This window comes from Lissotriton helveticus, chromosome 6, assembly GCF_964261635.1.
Source record: "Lissotriton helveticus chromosome 6, aLisHel1.1, whole genome shotgun sequence".
NCBI classification, from domain to species: domain Eukaryota; kingdom Metazoa; phylum Chordata; class Amphibia; order Caudata; family Salamandridae; genus Lissotriton; species Lissotriton helveticus.
In genome coordinates, this window is record NC_136067.1 from 1088820540 (window position 1) to 1088842156 (window position 21617).

General features: G+C 41.3%; 1 protein-coding gene across 2 annotated transcripts in view; it reads right to left on the reverse strand.

The window, feature by feature from the left end:
- The window catches only part of RGS7 (regulator of G protein signaling 7), a 1941513-nt gene that overhangs the window by 249971 nt on the left and 1669925 nt on the right, over nucleotides 1-21617 (reverse strand). For both annotated transcript variants that reach the window (XM_078646934.1, XM_078646935.1), the window contains exons 10-12: nucleotides 16027-16101; nucleotides 8992-9090; nucleotides 6295-6356 (exon numbers count right to left, since the gene is read on the reverse strand). In XM_078646934.1, coding sequence (XP_078503060.1) covers nucleotides 6295-6356; nucleotides 8992-9090; nucleotides 16027-16101 — 236 coding nt within the window. The remainder of the gene's footprint in view (nucleotides 1-6294; nucleotides 6357-8991; nucleotides 9091-16026; nucleotides 16102-21617) is intronic.

Below are 21617 nucleotides of genomic sequence, written 5' to 3' on the forward strand. Positions count from 1 at the left end.
GTACACTTTCCATTCCGGTGCCCACCGTAGTTTATCACGGCTAGATTATATTTTGGTACCGAGTTCCCACATAACACAGGTCCACGAGATCCGAAACTTAGCTAGGGGCATATCCGATCACTCACCACTTTGGGCTCACATACTTCTCGATTACACTCGGGTGGGTAGGGTGGCTCTGATCAGCCCCAGGTTCCTTCGGGACCCTAAAATTTGTAAAGGACTACTAACTACTATGGACAATTACTTTAGTGAGTATGAGGGTCTGACATAGAAGATGATATTTACAGATTGGAGAGAGAGCTGGAGGAACAAACTGCTCCAGAGACGCTTCACCTACTCCGACTTAAGCAGGACGAATACAAAGCATTAGTTACAGATGCCGCTTGCACACTGGGGAGGGAACAACTTGGGAGACTCTATGACTTAGGTGACACGGCTGGGAAATTAATAGCCTGTCTCGACAAACGGGAATGGGCGAGTAGACTTGTCCCAACCCTACGTGACGCTAACGACACTAGTTTGGTGCTCCCCCAGGAAATCGCAAATCAATTTGCCACTCACTTCAAGGCGGTGTATAGCACGAGTGCACCATACAATGAAGAAGATTCCGCAGAATTGTTGAGAGACATTGTGTTACCCACCCTTCCCCTTCGGACAGACTTTTAATGGACAGTCCTCTGTCTGGAGACGAGATTGCGCAAGCAATAAGAACGCTTCACTCAGGGCAGGCCTCAGGACCAAATGGAATCCCCATAGAACTGTACAACCTTAACCCTAATAAACTAGCAGTTCATCTCAAGTCTATGTTTGAGGACTGTAGGGACAGGGGGGAATTGCCCTTGGATTAACGCTTAGCCACTATTGTTGTGATACACAAAGAGGGCAAGCCCAAGACAGACTGTGCCTCCAATAGGCCTATTTCACTCCTTAATGCTGAACCCAAAATCCTGGCAAAAGTCCTGGCCAATCGGTTAGTTAAGCTTATTCCGGACCTTGTTCACCCTGACCCATCGGGATGTATTCCACACCGAAATACGGCGCTTAATCTGCTCCGAGTCCACTGAGTTCTTGGTACAGGGCTACCCTGCGGTAGCCGGCGGTCTTGGTATCCCTAGAAGCCACTATGGCGTTTGACATGATTGAATGGCCCTACCTTTTCCCGGTACTTCATAAACTGGGGTATGGTTCCGAGTTCATTAGATGGGTACGCCTTTTATATGCAGCTCCTCTGGCACGGGTAGTGGTTAATAACAAGCAGTCGGATACATTCGGTTTGAGCCGAGGCACCCGCCACGGATGTCCGCTTTCCCATTCGACTTGTGCTAGCACATAAACCATTGGCGGCTTGGATACGGCGGGATTCAGTGATTCGAGGTATGAGGTGGGCGCCGGATTGGGAGGAACGTATATTGCTTTAGGCGGATGATGTGTTACTCCTAATCAACCCCCGTAAATCCTTCACTGCGTTGATTGACATATTTGTAGATATTCAGGATTTAAGAATAATTGGAAGAAGTCTCACATATACCCCCTTTCTAGGTGGTTACCAGCCCTACCCTGCAACTGCCTAATATAGCTTAGTACCTTAGGCTTCAAATAATTAGGGATCTTCATTTCCTTAGACTGCACACTCCAGTACAAACATAACCTCCTTTCCTCGTTACAGCATCTAAAACGCAATATAGACAGTTGGCGAACCCTCCCGCTGTCTCTCTTAGGAAGGGCAGCTCTATTTAAAAAAATGTCCCTTCCCCACTTCCTCTATGCTCTACAAAACTCACTCGATGTAGTTCCGGGGGCTTATTTTAAAGAAATTGAACAATTTCAGAGGGAGCTACTTTGGAACGGGGTGCCACAGATAGCTCTCAGAAAGCTTACTTTGAAGTGGTACGAAGGAGGCATCGCTTTCCCTGATATTAGGAAATATTTTTGGGCAGCCCACATGGCCGCCGTTAACCAGGGCATTTATGGAAAGCCAGACAATCCGGGTTACCGTATGGACAGGTGGCTTCTCCCAGGAGGGAAATATAATAGAGCATTGTATTCAAAGCCAGCTAGACCTCCGCTGTCGGGTCCGACCGGGCACACGGTGGCGGTTTGGCATGCCACCAAAAAGTCTCTTAGTTGGGAGGATAAACTGACGCTGGGGACCCCCATCTGGGATTCTGTGTGGTTGGGAAGTCTGTGGATGACAAAGGGATTCGACAAGAGGGACATGATTGGTATCTCCCATGTCCGAGATATGTGGGAGAAAGGTGACATCAAAATGTTTGCGGCCCTTCGGGTTCAATATGAACTGGCCACCTCTGAACAAATAGGCTATTGGCAGGTCACCTCACCGAAAAGACCATTTTGCTGATTTATAATAAATTAATCTGCTCTGCTTCAGCCAGTAGCTGAAGAGCGACTAGCTCGCCCCACCCAAGATGGCCCCCAGGTCAACAGAGCGCTGGGACCGGGCTGCCCAAGTGGCAGTGAGAGTGGCGTAGTGCCACAGTGCAAGAAAGCGGTCCGTGGCAAAAGAAGCACAGGTAAGGGACAGTAAAATATTTTAACAGTTCTAACTATGTTTTTTAAAATCAGGGGAAAAACGGACTAATCAGGATTTAAACAAAGCGACAAAACGGGCGTTTTTAAAATTGGAAGTAGCCAGTGGCAGCCCGCTTCTAACGCGCAGCGCGATGTGCGTGGCTGAGGTTCAAGAAGAACTGCTCATTTTCCTTAACTTTTACTGATTTAGCCATACTCTTTCAACATGGTGATTCTTCTGTAGAAATGTTGGGTAATTGCTGTAGCTCCTTCTTAAACTCCTTTCTTTCTTTTCTGTTTGCTTTTGCTAATATTAGAATGCTAAATGTGGGAACAGTATTTGATTAATTAATTGTCTGTCTTTCAGCTAGTTAACACTCATCTATAAACTGATTCCAGTTCACCTAGGAAGGCTTCCAACTATGTTTATTTGAATAATTCCACTGTATTTATGTTTTCTGATCAGCCTTTTTGCTGGACGTTTCAGCCCATGCCTCATGTGCTGATTTTCTGATTTGAGAGTGCTAGTCTGGGGTCCCGAAAATCTGTATTTTTGTGACTTTAGAGCATTTAGTGGTATATGTTCATCTCATCAATATCAATGGCTCTTTTCTTTTCTCAATCATTTGAAGTATCATTGCAGTCTGTCTTATTAAATAACCAACCGTTAGCCTAAACTGTGCCTGTTTCATAGTCTAAACTTTACCTGTTTCATAGTCTAAACTGTGCCTCTTTGACAGCCCAATCATGTGTGCGTGTCAAATTGTGATTTTGGATATCAATTTCTGGAAAAACGCATGAAGAGAAATATGCAGTCTGTAAATCAACATCGGTGGACTTAAGAAAATAGGTGATCGAGAAGAGAAGGCAAAACAGACCATGGCTTCTCTACACAAATATAACTCAATAAGAGAAGGAATTGGTAGTGGTGTTTTCCACAAGGTAATAACCGCACAATCACAAGAATAGTAAAAAGATACTAGTTATCGGACAATGGTAAAGTGGTAATTACACAATAAGAACGGAGTGCTACAAGGACCCACGTCACTCACAACCAGGGGTGACTTTATGTAAATCCAGAGATTTAACAAACAATTAGAACAGGAATGGGTCAGACGTGCACTATCCTAAGTATAGTCAAGAAGGTGACATGTTAATCCCAATATCTCATAACAAGCAAATGTTGTTCCACACATATATATTCCTCAAAACCCTTTTCATGAAACAGGAGAGTCAAGTCAAAGTTCTTGTTTTTTTGGAATCCGTTATTCCATTTATTCAAAGGTTTATCATCACATTGGAAACAGCCAACACGTGTTTCGGTAGTACAAGTCAGTACCAAAACTTCCTCAAGGCTCAAAAAAACAGGTTGGAATATAACTAGATGATAAAATTGAGACAAAAGAGGCGTACTGGTCCAATAAGACCTCAAGCTGGCAAGTAATTGGAAATGCTGTAAAATGTTGATGGGAGCACAGAGTAAGAAGCAATCAACTGGCGTCAAAACATGAACTGTATTGATGTATGGTCCACTGAATGAGGTATAAAGGATGCAATTCAGGGTAATCGGGCTAGCTCATAGAGAGTGTATTCGTGGACCTATATGAAAGAGTGACCGCTATCTAAACAAGTAGGTAAATGCTGCAGAGTTGGGGCCAGACGCCAGTATCAATACTCATGGATTAAGTTCTAAGAAGCATCCATAGTGCAATAACTAAAACGGAGCTCAAATCCTAGAACAAGTCCGCATGATAACGAGACAAAACAAATATAACTCACTGAAACGCCAGGGTATTAATGCAGAAGGTGGGAAGACTGGCCTCTAAGTGCTGCTTAACTGCAAAAACTAGGGCTCAGATTTATAAAGCCTTTGCTATGTCCTTGTGTCACTCAAAGCAACATAAGGACAATGCAAAGGTTTCAGTAAGATTTACAAAGCAATGCCAGGATTGATTTGTGAGGCTTTGTGCGGCTCTGTAAATAAATGTAATGCAATGCAGTAGCTTGTGCTGCGTTATAATACATTTCGAGATGGTACACCTTTCATGAATGGAGCATGAGAGCTCCCATTCATCCACAAATGGATTTGGCACAATTCCAGGTTTACAAAGGCTGGGAAATCTGGGATTGCGTCAATCCTGTATGCCCCCCCCCCCCCAAAGGAGGGAAAAATGAGTAAAAACATCTCCTCGTTATCTCCTCTTTGGATTGTTTTTGTGCAGGAAGGTTCCCCTTCTTGCACGAAAACTATCCTGCTTTGGCACTACGCAGAGCACATTGCTCCTGCGCAAGAAGAGAGCAGAAATGCTCTATATCTTTGTAAATAAGGTGGATGTCTGCTCTTTCCATTCACACTACGCAGTGCAGCAAATTCTCTTCCTGCGTTGCATTGTGTGAAATACCAGTAAATATGCCTCAAAGTTCATTCAGCCTCGAGTGGTCTTAGTAATTTCTATGTATCTGGGTCAGAGTCTATGGGGAAAGATAAGGTATTTGCTGGGGAGCTCACTTTGAAAGTGCATGACGTACTCAAGAGTTCTGAAGAGGACTTCCACAGTCTCCTGAATCACAAGCAGATTTGGGATAGCCTTCAGAATCCTGGATAGATATTGCGGCAATGGACATTGGGAAACCACTGATGTGACTAAAATGTAATTTTGGGATTTACTTGCACCAGGGCTCTTAGAGTAGGCAGTAGTGTATGTAGAGATTTCCTTGAAAATGCCATGAGGAGTATAAACAGATTTGGCCAGCTCATACTTCTCGTCCTCTCCTGGGCCTAACCCCTTCACTTGCAATGCACCAAGCATTGGTGAAGGGTAGAAGAACGGGTCCCTGGCTGGGGTTAGCCAAGCTTGGGCATACTGAATTTCAATGCTCTTACAATGCTCGCCAAGCACAGTACAAAGGGACAAATGAATATAAGATGTCTGTCTCTAACTATATAAATGCAGGATGTACACAGGGGAGTAGCTTCAGTGGGGGTGTTTGGGGTGTTACACCCCCTAATAAATGAATTCTTTAGTACATAGTTGGGTACAGGTGCTTTAAATCGGGCATGGTGCGGTCTATACCAGATTCCACTTGGGATTTTTACATGCACATGCAGACAAAAACACCTACACACACACACTCCTCTCTGTATTAAACATTTTAAAAAATTGTTATTTTACAATATATATTGAATTTTAACTCTCCCTAACAACTGCATTCCTCTCCTTTCATACTGCTCCTTAAGGCCCAACTCCTGCCCTGCTTCTCATCTAATATATTTAAACCAGCGTGACTGTTTGGAAATCTTAAGGTCACACCACCCTAATCATACTGACCAAGCTACGCTCCTGCATGTATACAGGTAATCGTCCACTTCCCACCAAGCACAGTGAGCAATCCAACACACACATATAACTAACACTAAAAAGTGAGGATCCATGCAGATGTGCACACTAAGGTGCACTTGCTGACATCAACACACCAAAGTAACCATCTCAAGCTTGCATTTGAGAATACTATTAAACAAATGTGAGTAAGTCTCTAGCTCTTTCTAGAGAGGTAAATGTGTTGTAAATGTGGATCAAAAACTACAGATTAAAAGCAAAAAAGACTGATGCAGATGCAGACATAATTAAAGTACTGGGTGTCAAGAGACAAAGAGAAGCCAACACTATGGCAAAGTTAGGCTCAAAGTGTACAGTCATGTACATAAAAACAAGCTCTGCATCCCTTCGATGGGGGGAAAGGGAATGAAAAACAAAAAATACATACCTTTCAGCAACTTTTGACATTTTTAATCTATGCCTGTCTAATTGCACTTGCCAAAACGTTATCTGTAAAACAGGAACAAGAAAGAAGGGGTTAGTCGTCTATCTATCCTATTACGTTTTATATTTTAAACAATCTATTTTAGGCCAAAATGGGCTAAACAAATGTCTATTTTGACTTTACATCCTATCAGCCGCCTAGCGTTTTCATAGAGGGCTTTAATTACTATCAATCAGTCAATCAACGGCTTGTAAAGGGCGACTACTCACCTGTAAGGGTCTCAAGATGCTGGCTATCATATTGCTTTCCTGCTAGATGCCCCTAATATGTTTTTATTATGGTACATGAAACTAATTTAAAATGTATCATAATTTTCAGATTTTTCACATTACATTAGTGATATGGTTATCTGTAATAGACAAAACACACATTCCTTAATAACAGCTAAATAAAAGATGTCATCGATCCCAATTGTTACATATCATATTCATAAATATTTAACTTTTCTCATTTGTGAATTTAATGGACTATAGGCAGACTCCATTATGACTGTTGTGTTGTGACACTAACCATGTATGAGCCTAGCCATTCACATTTTTTTAACAGTGTCTTCTGCATCCCTGCATTCTGGATATAGTTAAGGACAATTTCAGCCAAGGAAAAATAGCCGAAGCAAACGTGAGGATTCATAACATTGAGACTTATTTAGAGTTTACTCTTCTGCCCTTGCAGAAGGCTCACAGTCATTTTTTACTGATCTCGCAAGGCAGACATAAATCTCTCAAATTACTGTGACAAAATACTGTGTCTGCCAATCTCCAATGGACAGAAGTATGTTTAACCCCTTTGCTGGGGTGGCAAATCCGCCGCAGCGATGGGGGGAGGGGGGCCGCGCGGCGCTCACATGCTCGTGACGGAACTGCTCCGTCAGGAGCCTCGGGTGGGCTGTGCTTGTGATGGAGCGGTTCTGTCACGGCCCCGCCCACTCAACAGAACGCGCTGCACAGGCGCGCCGAGCGGGCCGTGATGTAACCGCTCCGTCACCAGCACAGCCCACCCGAGGCTCGTGACGGAGCGGTTCCGTCACGAGCATGGGAGGGGTTAATATTGGAGCAGCATAATTTTGTCTCCATCCTTTTATGTTTGGTTGGGCCACATTTATATTTACATTTGTCCTTATGTACTCATGTGATGTAATAATACTATTGTGATATGGTGCACCATTGGAATAGGCAGTGCATTTATTGTTTTATTTAGATATATATGTGTATACATATAGCATACGGAGCCGCTCCCCCCACTAACTCCTTGAGACCCACATAGGGGAGTAGCTGTGCTTTACAAACCCCTGATTGATTGATTGGTTGCATATTACCGTTTTTCCTTATCAGGGACTACTGATATTAATTTTCTATAGATTTAGATTCTAAGGTGGCGCGAAAAAAAGTAACTTAATGCAGTCCATTCGCCGGGGATTAGTGGGAAGGAATCATATGTGTGCTCAATGTTTTCTTTATAAATTTGGACCAGTTGTTTCTGTTTAATAATACATGCATTCGTTCATTATTCTGCATATAAGTACAGAGTATTATAGCTTAATTCTCCTTATTAAAGATTTCATTTATTGGATTATATGTAAGTTGTAGAATTCATTTGCATTTAAAGAAAACGGTTAAGTTAGTGTGATTGTGGGCCTTAAGCTTACAGTTGAGACATTTAACACACAGGAAAGTTGTTTTCTTGCATGTTTCCTCCTCTGCGAGTGCACACCAAAGGCATTCAGTAGTTAGTAAAAAACACATTGTATTTTTGAGATAGTGAGGCAAGGAAGAAGTGCCAAGGTCAAATAATTTTAATAAGTAACAAAGGGAGTGTTGCCAGTTGGTACTATCAGATGAACTGAGAAAATCAAGGATGCTTTAGAAACAGAGACTGGAATATGGGAGTAGTGTTTAAGGTGCCAAGTTCTCTTCTGGGAGCTGCAACATACTGTGATGTGTATGAGGTAATATTTATTGAATTTTCTTTGTGCTTTTTAATTAGAGGCCCCACCTTGGGGATAGTCAGATTCACTTTAGACCGGGTGAGGTCCAGACCTCTTTTTACATCTTTGGTTGTGTGACTTCATGCTAAACATGATTCCTTACCTATAGAACTTCTTCAGAGGTTCGGTTGCTGAAACCTTTTTTGCTCCCTTGATTCAATATAATTAGTTTGGTGTAGGGTTTAGTAGACGTTGCGAATATTTTCCATGAATGGGGAGAAGGATCAAAACCATTTGTCTAGTCATCAAATCCTGTTTCTTATTTTCTGTATTGCTGCCACAGAAAATCTTATATACTCTTTGGTGCTGAGGACCAATATTGTATGACAATTTGGTCTTCCTTTGGTTATCTTGTATTTTTATAGTATGTTTTTGAGATTGATTTATATTAGTCTGGCTTTGAGTTTGTAATAAACCTTCTAACTTCAAGTTACTGACTCAAACTTTTATTGTGTAGTCCTAATGATCACACTGTAGCTTGTGATTTAAATTGTTGTTAACCCCTTTCCCGCTCAGGCTGCTATCAAGGTCTATTGACCTGAGTTAAATTGGAAGAAATGACCCAGAGTGTTCTCATTATAAAACAACATAATATTTCAAATTCATGCACTTAATAATGACTGGAGTCACATTCCAATGGTTGAAATGTTACAAACCTTTTCATTCAATTCATCTTGCGTGGGCTCTTTTGCTTCCGGCACTGGTATGTGAGTTGGACTGTGACTTCGGATATCATTTTGTAATCCGTATACTGACTACATACAAAAGAAAAAAAGAGTAATGGAAACACATTTTATTTGATTTCAGATAACTTTTGTACTAGCAGCATTTACCAAAATATTTTGGAGTTCTGTAAAAACTTATTTTAGTGCATTGTAAAATCTTCAGTTGATATTAGTATGCCTTGGTTAGACTATTCCTCTTATTGATTCGTATAATGAGGTGTGTAAGACTGCAAAAGACTGGTTATGGGGAGAACAAGTCAATTCGCGGGAGCACCACAGATATGGCAGCTGGTTTTAAAGGTACCATTCCTTCGTATTCCAAGCAATCAGTGCTGTTTGCAGCCGCAGTATATTCTGTGTGTGTTCAACAAAGTGTATGCTGTGGGTGGTGCTGAAAAGAAGCTCCACGAAGAGCAACTTTTTAAATGACTGTCAACCTCAATGCCTCGGCAGCAACTGCCACCAGGACCTCCAATCAGAACCCACACAGAGTTCCATGCAGGGACCACAATCAACAATGTATAACCCCATCATCAGTGAGCATGCAAAGCCGCAGCTCACATCACACCACACCCCCTTCCTTCACAAATAAAAAAAACTGAGAATAACTTGTTTGAATGAACACAAGCAAGCCTAGGGAACATGCCTAAAAATGTGAAGATTATAATATGCAGTATATTCATTATATACATAAAATGACAAACATAATACAACCATTGACATTAATACATGGCATAATGTTTATACTTTATACCTGATGTTATTTTACATGAAGATTTCTTGTTGTTACACAGTTCATCTTGCTCTGAACTGCATTTTACAACATGCATACTTAGCCCTGTCTTCTGGCACCACTGAGAAAAAACATTTATTCCAGGTTTTACCATTTTCTAGCACAATCACAAGATCCTTCACTTCCTTCATACTAATACATGCTGAAAAATGTGAATACCCCTTGTGTACAAAATCAGATTTATTAATTCTCACCAAATCCCCAACATAAATTGCCATGGTCTATGTTGGTCATTTACGGTACTATACTTCTTCTGTACTGCAGTCCTCACATCCACCACACCTCCATTCCGAATCAATAGCCTTCCTGCACATCCATTCTTTGTTCAACTTGAACCCCACCAGGGTTGGACTGTGACTACAAAGAAACCCTTGCAAATGTTGTTAGACCAGTCTCCATATAGTACATAGCTAGTGCAGCAAGTGAGCCTCACTACTACAAAGGGGGTGTTTTGGGTGGGTTCTTTGCCCAAGAAAATATGGGGGAAATGGGGCATTCTACAACAAATTGTATTAGCTGTTAAAGCATAGTAAATTATGAACTTACTGTGCACCAGATCCAACAATCTTTGTTGTGGATCTTCAATGATCTCTCCATAGCCCCTCTTTCACATGTATTTTATTTGTTTAATAACACCTCTCATACCAGTGTAAGGTGTTGGAGCACTTTACATCACACACACATACAGAGACAATGGATCACACATGTAAATAAGTGTATAGAAACTGTTACGTAAGGCAAAGCAGACTTGAAAGTGTAGGATTCACATGTCATCCATACTAGTAGGCACTTTTTAAGAGTACTAGGTCTGGAGAAGCACAAACTCAGGATTCAGAACATAACACAGTGGTGAGGGTTGACTTTAATAATAAGGTTTGATTTCTACCCAAACAAACCTTTTTTAGCAACATCATGATAATTAAAGACTGGGAAAAACATAACTTTCTAACCTGTATCATGCAGCTTAAATGCAGCTCTTGAAAATTCATTGCTCACTGTGCTAGATTACGCTTGAAACTTATGCACTGCACAGAAACAAAAGAATCTCTGTGACAAAAGCAGTAACCCACTGAGCTAATCACATAAAATTATGTTCTTTGACATACATGGTGCATGTTCTTTGCAGCAGTCAAAGTAACCCTCTGCAAAACCTTAGATGAGTCAAAACTGCCACTAGAAAAAACTCTGATCTCATTCCAGCAGGAACATTAATCACCAGAGTTAACTTGACACTTTTATTCTTGCTGGAAAACTGCTAAATATGCAAGGAACTTTGAAGTTTTAAAAATGCTGCATTGCTACAAAACTGGCCACCACTAAGAAAATCACCCCCTCTCCCTTCCAGCCTAGTTGGAAAATGCCTGATGCCTGGTACAGCCAATCCAACCTTGGACCTCGCAATTATCCCTCTAAGGAGAGGAAAAGAAGATATTGAAAAGGATGTGCGTGATATGGGGTTGGCCAACTAGAAAGCTACAATGAGGATACATTTTCTATGAGTTCTCAAACATCTTTCTCATCCATATCAGTAAAAACAGTCTAACATGTAGAGTAAAATGTACTTTCAACACAAGCAGCAGTCTCTCAAATAACTCCATTGTGATGAACTCAAGTTTTAACGCAGAGGGCCATATTATCAAGAAAGGGCGATACATTATCTCCGCTTTTATCGGCAGGAAACTGCCGCTAAAGCGGCTATAATGGGCTTAATAATATGCCCTTGTGAATTCCCATAGAAGCCCATGTTAACACCACAACATGGGCTTCTATGGGAATTCACAAGGGTATATTATCAAGCCCATTATCGCCGCTTTAGCTACAGTTTCCTGCCGATAAAAGCGGCGATAATGTATCGCCCTTTCTTGATAATATGGCCCAGAGTTTTAATGAGTAACTAGAGTGCTAGCACACTGTATTTATGACAAAAGAGTGGCACCCCTGAACATGATCCTGAAGGAATCAAAGATGTAAAACTGACAGCATTTTCTACAGAGTTGACTGTAGTGAAGGAACAAAATCATGGGGTTCCTTTTCTCATAGAAATTATGGTTAGTGATCGAGAAAGCTACAATGAGGACACATTTTCTCTGTATTCTCAAGTTACATTCCAATCCACGTCAGTAAAACGTTCTGACATGCAGATAGAAGCATGCACTTTCAACACCAGCAGCAGCCCTGCCAATTAACTCAATAGTGATCAACTGCAGCTTCACTAGCGTTATAATGAACAGCTAGAGTGCTAACATTCTAAATTTGTTATAAATGTGTGGCACACCTGAATGTGATCTTGATGGAATTAAAGCTGTAAACCTGAAAGGAATTTCTTACAGAGGATACTGTATTAAATTAACAGAACACAATGGTTCTTTTTGTCATAAAAATTATGTTTAATGCTCTAGAAGGGTAAAATGAGGACACATTTTCTGTGTGTTCCCAGATATCTTATCTAACCATTTCATTAAAACATTCTGACAATGGAGACTGAAAAACCAGCAGTAGTCTGTCAGTAAACTCCCCAGTAGTCAGCTGCAGTGCTAACACAGAGTTCTAATAAACAACTAGAAATCTAACATTTTGCATTTGAGACAAAAGTGATACACTCCTGAATGCTATTTTATTGGAAAATAGGAGCTGTTGGTTTCAGAGCCTTTCCTGAGGAGCAGGCTGAATTAAATGAGCATTGCAATGTTAATGCAGGCTTGAAACCAGCGAGTTACAATGTGAAGAGAGGTATGCATTATTATTATTATTTTGTGTCATAATTTATTTGTAAAGGGGCTAGTAATAGTTAAAGTGAGAGACGTCTGCATAAGTATAGCATCCCCTTTCCTTTTTCTGTTTACTCAGCCTACCTATCTTCTCTGCCGCTTAATAGCGCCGGAATTAAAAAAATTTAACATTCTGTGCATGCGTGTCTATAAGAATTTCATAAATGTGCAAGTGTGTGTATATATATATATATATATCCAAATCTCACAGTTTCCCACAAAGGATAGCCACCATCAGGTAGGTAAATCTTACGTTTTTATTCCACAGGAGCTACAGCATAGTAGAGTGAATGCTCGCCAAAATTTCATCGCCTGACGCGTTTCATGCCGCAAGGCATTTCATCAGAGGCACAGTCTTCCATATATATATATATATATATATATTTTTTTTTTTCACAAAGGTTGCCCTATTAGAAGACACCAGGCGCAGCAGGGCAAACGCACAAATCACCGCAGGCAGCCACGCTGACAACAGGCTCCAGGCATGTCAGAGGCCATACGCGTTTCGAGCTCCCTTGATCACTGGCAGGAACGGAGGCAAGAAGCAGGGATGTAAGAACAACCATATTTATTGGTAGTGAAGAGCCCCGCCCATGTGGGTGTTGCTGAGGGCATGCTTGTAATAGTAGTCCGTAATACTGCCCTCTCAGACTCGAAAAGTTCTTTAACCAAGTGGATTCCCCCTTCTCAGTCTCCTCAAACAATATTAATCCTTGTAAGGTGACAAGCGAGACAGCACTGCTGGACCGTGGCCAATATCTTCCTGCGGCTGAGGCTCCCCGCTGTCCACAGAGCACTCTAGCATTCAGCGCTCGGGGAACGCTTCTCCAGCGCCGGGGTATCTTCGCGACCAGGACTGGCCGCTTACTATTTTTTCACAAAGGTTGCCCTATTAGAAGACACCACGCGCAGGAGGGCAAACGCACAAATCACCGCAGGCAGCCACGCTGACAACAGGCTCCAGGCATGTCAGAGGCCATACGCGTTTCGAGCTCCCTTGAGCTCTTGATCACTGGCAGGAACGGAGGCAAGAAGCAGGGATGTAAGAACAACCATATTTATTGGTAGTGACATGCCTGGAGCCTGTTGTCAGCGTGGCTGCCTGCGGTGATTTGTGCGTTTGCCCTGCTGCGCGTGGTGTCTTCTAATAGGGCAACCTTTGTGAAAAAAAAAATATATATATATATATATTGACTGAGAAAACCAAAAGTTACAGTGACATTATAGTTTGGAAATAGAGATTCATTGAAAAAACCAAAGGTTACAAAACCAGGGAAATTCAGCAGTTATAGTTAGCTGAGCCATTGATTATCCTGATTCTAGGGGATTAGTCGTCCTCGCGGCTGCCGTGACTGCCGCAGCTTCAGCAGTCACGGCAGCCGCAAGGACGAGTAATCCCCTAAAATCAGGATAATCAAAACTTGAACTGAGACAACAACTCAACGAGGATATAGAGGCCTCCCGAAGCCCCAGGATTTATGTACCTTGGCTTCTTGTAAAGTTATGAATTATGCAATATTTTCACTCACGATGCCGTCATCTACCTTGGCTTAAATTTCTCCTGTATTAAGACCCTTCAAAATCTCCACCATCAAGAATATGAATGGTCCCCTCCCAACTGTACCTACATACGGAGCACTGTCTAGGCTCCCAAAATCCTCCAAATCATTTCAGAGTGCTCACCCAGTCCTGATGATGATCTAAAGTTCCCAAACATCGAAACGTCGTCGACCCCCTGCTGAAAATCCCCCCACTTGTACATAGCGTCCTGGATTTCTATGTCTATTTGTGTGATATTTCGTACATTGTCACTTCCACTAAGTCACGTTACGCACCCTTGTCACTTATGTGAGCACCTAAATGTACTTTTGTAAATATCAAACTGCATTCATTCATTAGACCAAATAATATTTAACCTTCTGTTACTGGACCTTATTAGGCCTACCCTGAACCATTGTTCTTACCATAAACCTGCCACCATGGCATGCACTGATTATGACCTCACATATGATATCAGTCATGCCATGTTAAATGACATCACTCGTGATATCGTTGATGACATCTCAAATGTCATCTTTAACCCCTTGCGTGCTCCCATCGGCCAACGGCCAACGGAGACCTGCCCAGCTAATAGAACGCCTGCACCGCGGCGGAAAAAACGTCTCGGTTAAGGCGTTAATGACCTTACTGATGACATCATACAAGTGACACCATCCTATAGGGTTTTAGCCTTGAAATATTAATTCACATTACAGATGTGGACCATTTTCTTTTCACCATAATGGGATTAGACACTTAAATACATAAAATGAACTGCAATTTGAAGTTAAGAGATTGGCAGGTACACTTTCTGGCAGGCCCTATAGACTATACTCAATAGTTTAGTAAGATACACGGTGGCATTCAAACGTATAGACATGGTTGCAACTCCACCTCTAAGTGTGACACCCCTACAATCTACATTATATAAACATCTCCAAAGCGTCAAAATCATCACTGAAGTTCTGGAAAAAAATATCCACACTTTATAAACATCCTTGATACACATAATTCGTCTATATCACTGCATTACAAATATTTTTATGGACAAATGCTCACATATCCCCTGGTGGATTATGTATTACGAACCAAAGGTATGTCCCCTGTAACAGATTATTTGGAAAGGACTTTGGCTTTAAGCCTCAACCTTCTTGCAAACATAGCTCTGCAGCCCACAGTAAGTGTGCCAAGCCTTTATCTTGTTTAATAGAGAGTATTATTTGGCACTCTGATCTTTCGTTACTTGTAAACGGTGCACCACATAACATTCAACATGCAGAATAATTCTTTACTCCAGGGCTGACACTATTTTCATGGTCTGGACCAACACATGTACACTTAGTAACTCTATGCTGCATGTTATCATGATGTTATCAGTGATGTTTTCAATTATGTCACTTTAGAGGCATTTGTGATATCATCAATGATGTCATTTGATGGCATGAATGATGTATCATATGAGGCCATAGGCAGTGCACAGTGGGGGCTCAAGTTATAGTTGGTTCAGTAAACCATAACTGGTGATTATGAATTTATATTTGATTTTAAAACCATTGTTTTTATATTGTTACAAGACATAACTATATGTCACTTTTTACCTTTGCTTTACCTTTGCTTCTTACAGTGAATTTCTAGAGTTTTTTAACAAAAAGAAAAATATTGTGATATTATTACTGTAGCGAACGTTAATGTCACTTTAACTTTGTTTTTTCAGTGACTATATATATGTATAAGAGAAGAAGACTATCGGGCCTCTTACACGTAGGGAGTTTTAACACCACAAGCACATAAAAAACAACGCAATTTTGAAGTTGGGCAATTTTGAACATCTGTGAAGCAAAATTTGACAAAGAAGCACAATTTTACCTTTCTTGTTTTGTGCGGATTTCTCATTCTCGAAGACTTTTTTATGTCGATTTCTGTGGTATTTACACAACCAGGCTGAAATAGAAGAACAAGAAGCAAACATTACAATAATTTCACATGTGGTTTGACCTTAAGTAAATGTAATTCTTTAAATAAAAACCTGCATCTGATGATTATCAAGACTGGACATGATTCACAGGGCTGTCAGGCATCAGACCAATATTGACCTCTATAGACCACTCTACGTTGTGACTGCTTAAAAATTTAATTTTACCTATTTTCTCACCCTCAAAATTGCTGTTAGGTCTTCCTTTGATGTTTCAGGTATTGTGTTAAGTTCAGGGATGCTCAGTAAAAATGATATATTTTGCTACACCTAAATTATGCCTACATGGATGTTACTTTTTTCCGCGGACTCCCATTGGTATCCTTGCACACTGAGGGCCCCATTATGATGTTGGTGGATTGTCATCGACAGCCCCGCTCGACATTTAGTGCTGCGCTCTGACCGTCAGATTATGATGCCGGGGGTTGGAATGCAGCGGCCAGGCTGAAAGACTGCCCGCCTGTCGGGGTGGTGGTCAGAGCCTAATCCCTACAATGGAGGAGGTGCCATCGGTGTTACCACTGTAGGGATGAGGATGTCAGTTTCTGACAGTCTTTTAATGGTGGTCTGACTCGACCTCTGCCCTGTAGCCTGGGGGCCACATGTAGTGTCCCCATAAACATCCATGCACTGTGTGCCAGGCACCACATGATACCTGGCACACTGCATAGTTGTTTAAAAACATTCCATTTTCCTATTGAGGCTTGTGCTGTGGCCCATTTCTGGGGCGTAGCTCAAGCCGCATTAGATAAAGGGATGTTTACGACCGCCTGCACATTAGTCGTATTGTAATTGGGTGGTCAAGACCACTGATTGCTTGTCGAACAGTCTCGAGTCCGAAACGATGGCGGTCGGACCATCAATTATTTGTCGCATACTGATTTATATTTACTATATTGTTTTGTAACCTATGAAATTGCCTATCTTTGACCTCCAATAACAAATTATGACACTGCATAATGAGGCCCTAAGTCTGAGTACACATTGGCATGAAAAGGGCATACAAATTAATATATATGACTTTACATTACGTGTGTAAATGACAGATGTTGGTCAAATATTTCTGAACACTGTTAAGAGCTAAGAGCAAAAACTAGTTTTAGACTGTTATCAAATTAATGAGTTTGTGGGGAATTTCAAAATAATATTTACCAAAGTCATATTTTAAATCACGCAGTTACATAAGGAAGTTGTGCGTACATTTTATAAAATGCCTTGGCTCATTAACAGAAATCCGTTGAAAGTTATAGAATAGCATATTGATTTGGACGGTTTTATTATATTGCCTTTTTTATTTGGTAAGTTTGGAGTTTATAAACTAAGCTTTGAAAAGAAAACAGCTAGGGGTAAAGGCTTAATGCAATGTACACTTATAACAGTGGACTAGAAAATTTGCCATGTCTTATGAAAAACATAATTAAAGGTTATTTATACACCTCTATGTTTTCACGTAGGCAAAATCATGATTTGGGGCCACAGAAGACAAAGACTACTTAGCTACCAGGGAACACAGGGGAAAATCCTGTGCTTCTTTTTTGATAACCTTTTAGTCTGCCACCACACAGCAAATTTGTTTGTGTAGATCCAACACTTGTATTGCCTACTCTTTGTACATTCTTAACAAGGCTCAGTGAATGTCAACAATTCTATTCTCATGCTTGAGTCATGTGTGTGGGTATGTGTCCTCGCACATGCATAAGTTACACATCAGCAGCAGGAGCATTTAGCGCATCACTATTGGCACATACAAGACTTTTTCAAACTCAATTTACACATGCTCAACTAACTATATTTCGAACATAATGCACATTTGAAATCAGAAAAAACTTTCAAAATGTATCCCACGCTATCCTTTCCCAACAATCTTTGAGCCCCAGGATTACTTTGTTGACAGTAAACATGTTTCAAAAATGATATCAACATAGTGGGACAAATTTATCAACACGTTGCGCAGGTGCAAAGTCACCTAAAGAGATGTAGACCAGAGCAAAGTGCTGATTTGTGATTTACTTTCCAGCAAAGTAGCCCTAAGCATTGCTATATGCTGGTTTGTGACAAGGAGTGTGTCCTGTGGATTGTGCATGGATGTTTCCATGCTACCATTCATTGTTTTTTTATGCAAAACCCTATTGATTAACATTTGTTGACAGTGCTTTGAGCCAAAACATTATGCTTTCTCATAGCAAGCAAAAAGAAGGAGAAAAGTTTCATCCTTTCTGGATGGTCTAGCTTTGCATGTGTGCTGTACTGATGGACACACAAAGTGGGAAAAGTTTTAAAGTAAATCTAAGGTTGCTATTTTATACTAGAAGGGTACCCTTCTGGTACTAAACTGTGGTAGACTTATGCAAACTCCATTTCAGTATGGTACATAGTAATGCTCATGGCACAAGGCAGACGGAAAGTGAGCCTGCACTAGTGAAGAGAGCACCAATGCGTTCTCTTTGTAGACATGCCACTGCCCTGCTCTCTCACTTTCCAGCAAAGCAGTACAGCAAAGATAAAGAGTGTCCCCTGCACTCAAAGAAGTGGAACAAAACGTAGTGCGTAAAAGGTAGTTAGATAAATCACAGTCTCAATAGCTGCAGGAAAAATGATGATGAAAAAGAAACAGTGTTGACTCGAAAAGTTGTTGTTTAATGCTTGAGAGGCCAGCCGACACGTGTTTCGTCACAATGGAACATAAATTTCCGCGACTCTTCAGGGCTTTTCAAATACGTTGGCAGTCAGTTGGGGTCACCTAGCTGGTGATAGTTCCAACCCAGCTGGGCCCCTGACCGAAAATCAGGTGTCACAAAAACACGGTTGTCGTTAGAAATAGCACCAATGTAAGCACTGTTAATCTTAATCCAAAGTAAGAGTAGATAAATACGTTGAAAAAAGATCTGTAATCTTAAGGTTGTGACACTGTGGTTTAGTGTTGAGCCCGCAGAGTCCAAAAATACGAAGACAGTTGAAGGAGCGGGTCCACTCCTATAAGCAAAAACGGGGGCCTATAGACGGACATATTCCCGTCTGTTCAGGGATGCGGGCTCTTTCCAAGCGATAGGTTCCGGGTGAGGAGTGGACCCGCTGGTGCGATATTTGCTCCTGTGGGTCCCTCTGGAGAACTAGAGAGAACAGTTTTTTCAAAGGATAGCAAACCTTCTTCAAGTGCTCCAATAATTCAGGGAAAGGCACTTAGTGACTCTCTGGTTGGCAGGCAGAAGCCATAGAACAGCAAAGTTCAATCCGGGTTCAGTTGCCATTCGTTTGCTGGGCACTTCAATAGAAAGGTTTCTTGTTGACTGTTGTATACCCATAGTTACAGAGCAGATCCGTCAAATGACCCTTGGAGTTCATTTCTTTTTCTTGGGTAAAGGGGGAATAGAAACAACCATTCAGGGCTCCTCAGCTCACAGACAGGAGGTCCAATACTCTTCTGATATTCCATAGGTCCAGAAAATCTTCAAGTTGTGGTGACCTTGGGGTACCACATTCATACCTGGCACCAAGTAGTGAGTGACGATTGTTGCCGGGAACTCCCTAACCCTTAGGCTAAACGTTTCAAGGAACAACCCTTCCCAATTTTTTCAGCAGTTCCTGTTTGCACCACTACATACAATCCTGGAGTGCCCCTCACTCTCAAAACCCAAGATGGAAAGCCCTGCTTCTCTTTGAGCAGTGCCTGTGTGCCCACCCAAAGGTGTGGCCATAGTAATGACCAGCCCCCTTCTCTGTGGTCATGTGAAATTCTGAGTGTAGCTTTCTTCCCATTGGGTTTGGTGCCAACCTGACTATGAGGATAAAGGCTGGGGTCATTATCCCTCCTTAGGGAGCAGGTATGATATCTTTTTATTCCTCTTTCAGGACAAGGAGAGGTGGGCAGTGGCTGGAGAGCTAATATAAAAATCCAGCTTCACCATTAGATTGGATTTTATTAAATAGAAGATAAAGTGTTTAGAGACTGCAGCAGATATAAGTTATTTTTTTTTCTTTTCCTCATTGTGCTAGTTATACCGACCACCTCTCAAAATTGAGGTGGAGGTGATTATACCTTTTCCTGAGAGCCCATCCTTCTTAGTCTCTTTCCATTAAGAAGCTCTGCTCATAAAAATCCACAGACAGATGCCCTAGTTCATGTCTTATTGCCATAGTAATAATCACTGGACATACCACCCTCCTCTCGAGATCCCCTTAAAAAAGTATTTCCTTCACTCTATTCCAGTTCCATAAATCCCAGGAATCCGTTCTTTTACTCTGTCCTCTACTGCAGTCCAACTTATTTATCCTCTGCACTAACCATTCATGCAGTATAGGGGGACTCTCTTGTATCTATTTTATACATATCTCCGGTCTGGCAAGTAGGATCAATATAAACCATAGTCTTTGTTGCCTATTGTTTAAGGTTAGTGTACTGACATCCCCATTTGAATCTCTACAGATCCCAAAGATAATAAATTCTGCACTTACCTTGACATCTTGACTCATCACCTCATTTAGGACCTTACCCACATTGAATCAAAATTGCTGTAGTTGGGGGCACTGCCAAAACATATGGATGTTGCGTGCTCTCTTTTCTCCACATTTTGGGCAGATTTTCACTTCCTGACTGTTTATATTCATTAGCTTTTTCGGGGTCCAGTATGCTCTATGTACTGTGAAGAGATGTTTTTTTTTTGAGCGGTGCTGATTTTGTTGTGTACCATAATGTAGCCATAGATACTTGCCATTGTACACCCCGCGACGGCGGGTTTCTCCCCAAAAAACACTGTTGGCAGTGTAAAGTCGTCTTATCCAGCTTGCATCATAGACCAGTACCATTTGGACACTTCTTTCTTAGATGGAACCCTCAGTAACTCTTCTTCTAGATCACTGTTACCCGCCCCTTCTTTCTCCAATTCCTTTATCCAACTTGTCATTTGGTAGAATTTAAACGTTGACATGTTGCTTCCAATGCTCAATAACTGAGATTCCCCAACATCACTACTCCTGCTTCTTACAGGGGATCAATAGTTTGTCTTTAAGACATGTTAGAGTTCCTGGGGATTCCCAGATTGGGGCATAGGCACTGTAGTATGGAATCTTTAAAAAATGTCTAATTTGATACCACAATTTACAACCTGATAGAGGCGTCTTAAGCTTAACCCTTTTCAAATATTTGGGATGCCCAAATTTGTACCGAAAGTAGTTTTCTTCTGGCAATACCTGCTGGTGTAGCGTATATACCGGGTATTCCTTAAGGAGTGCTCTAAATATTTTAATTGGAATGCTCAACAATAAGTAGGAGGTCCGGACTTGCAATTCCTCCATGTTCATTTCTCCTTCTCAGCCTATTCCATGCATTTCTCGCCCCCTGGCTGCCCAGATAAAACTGTTCAGTGCTGCCTGTGCCTTTTTGATGCAGTCCGATTTAAATTCTAGTGGTATGGTAATAAAGATATAGGTAAATTTGGGAAGTATTGATATTTTTACCAAATTTGATCTCCCTATGAAGGACAATGGT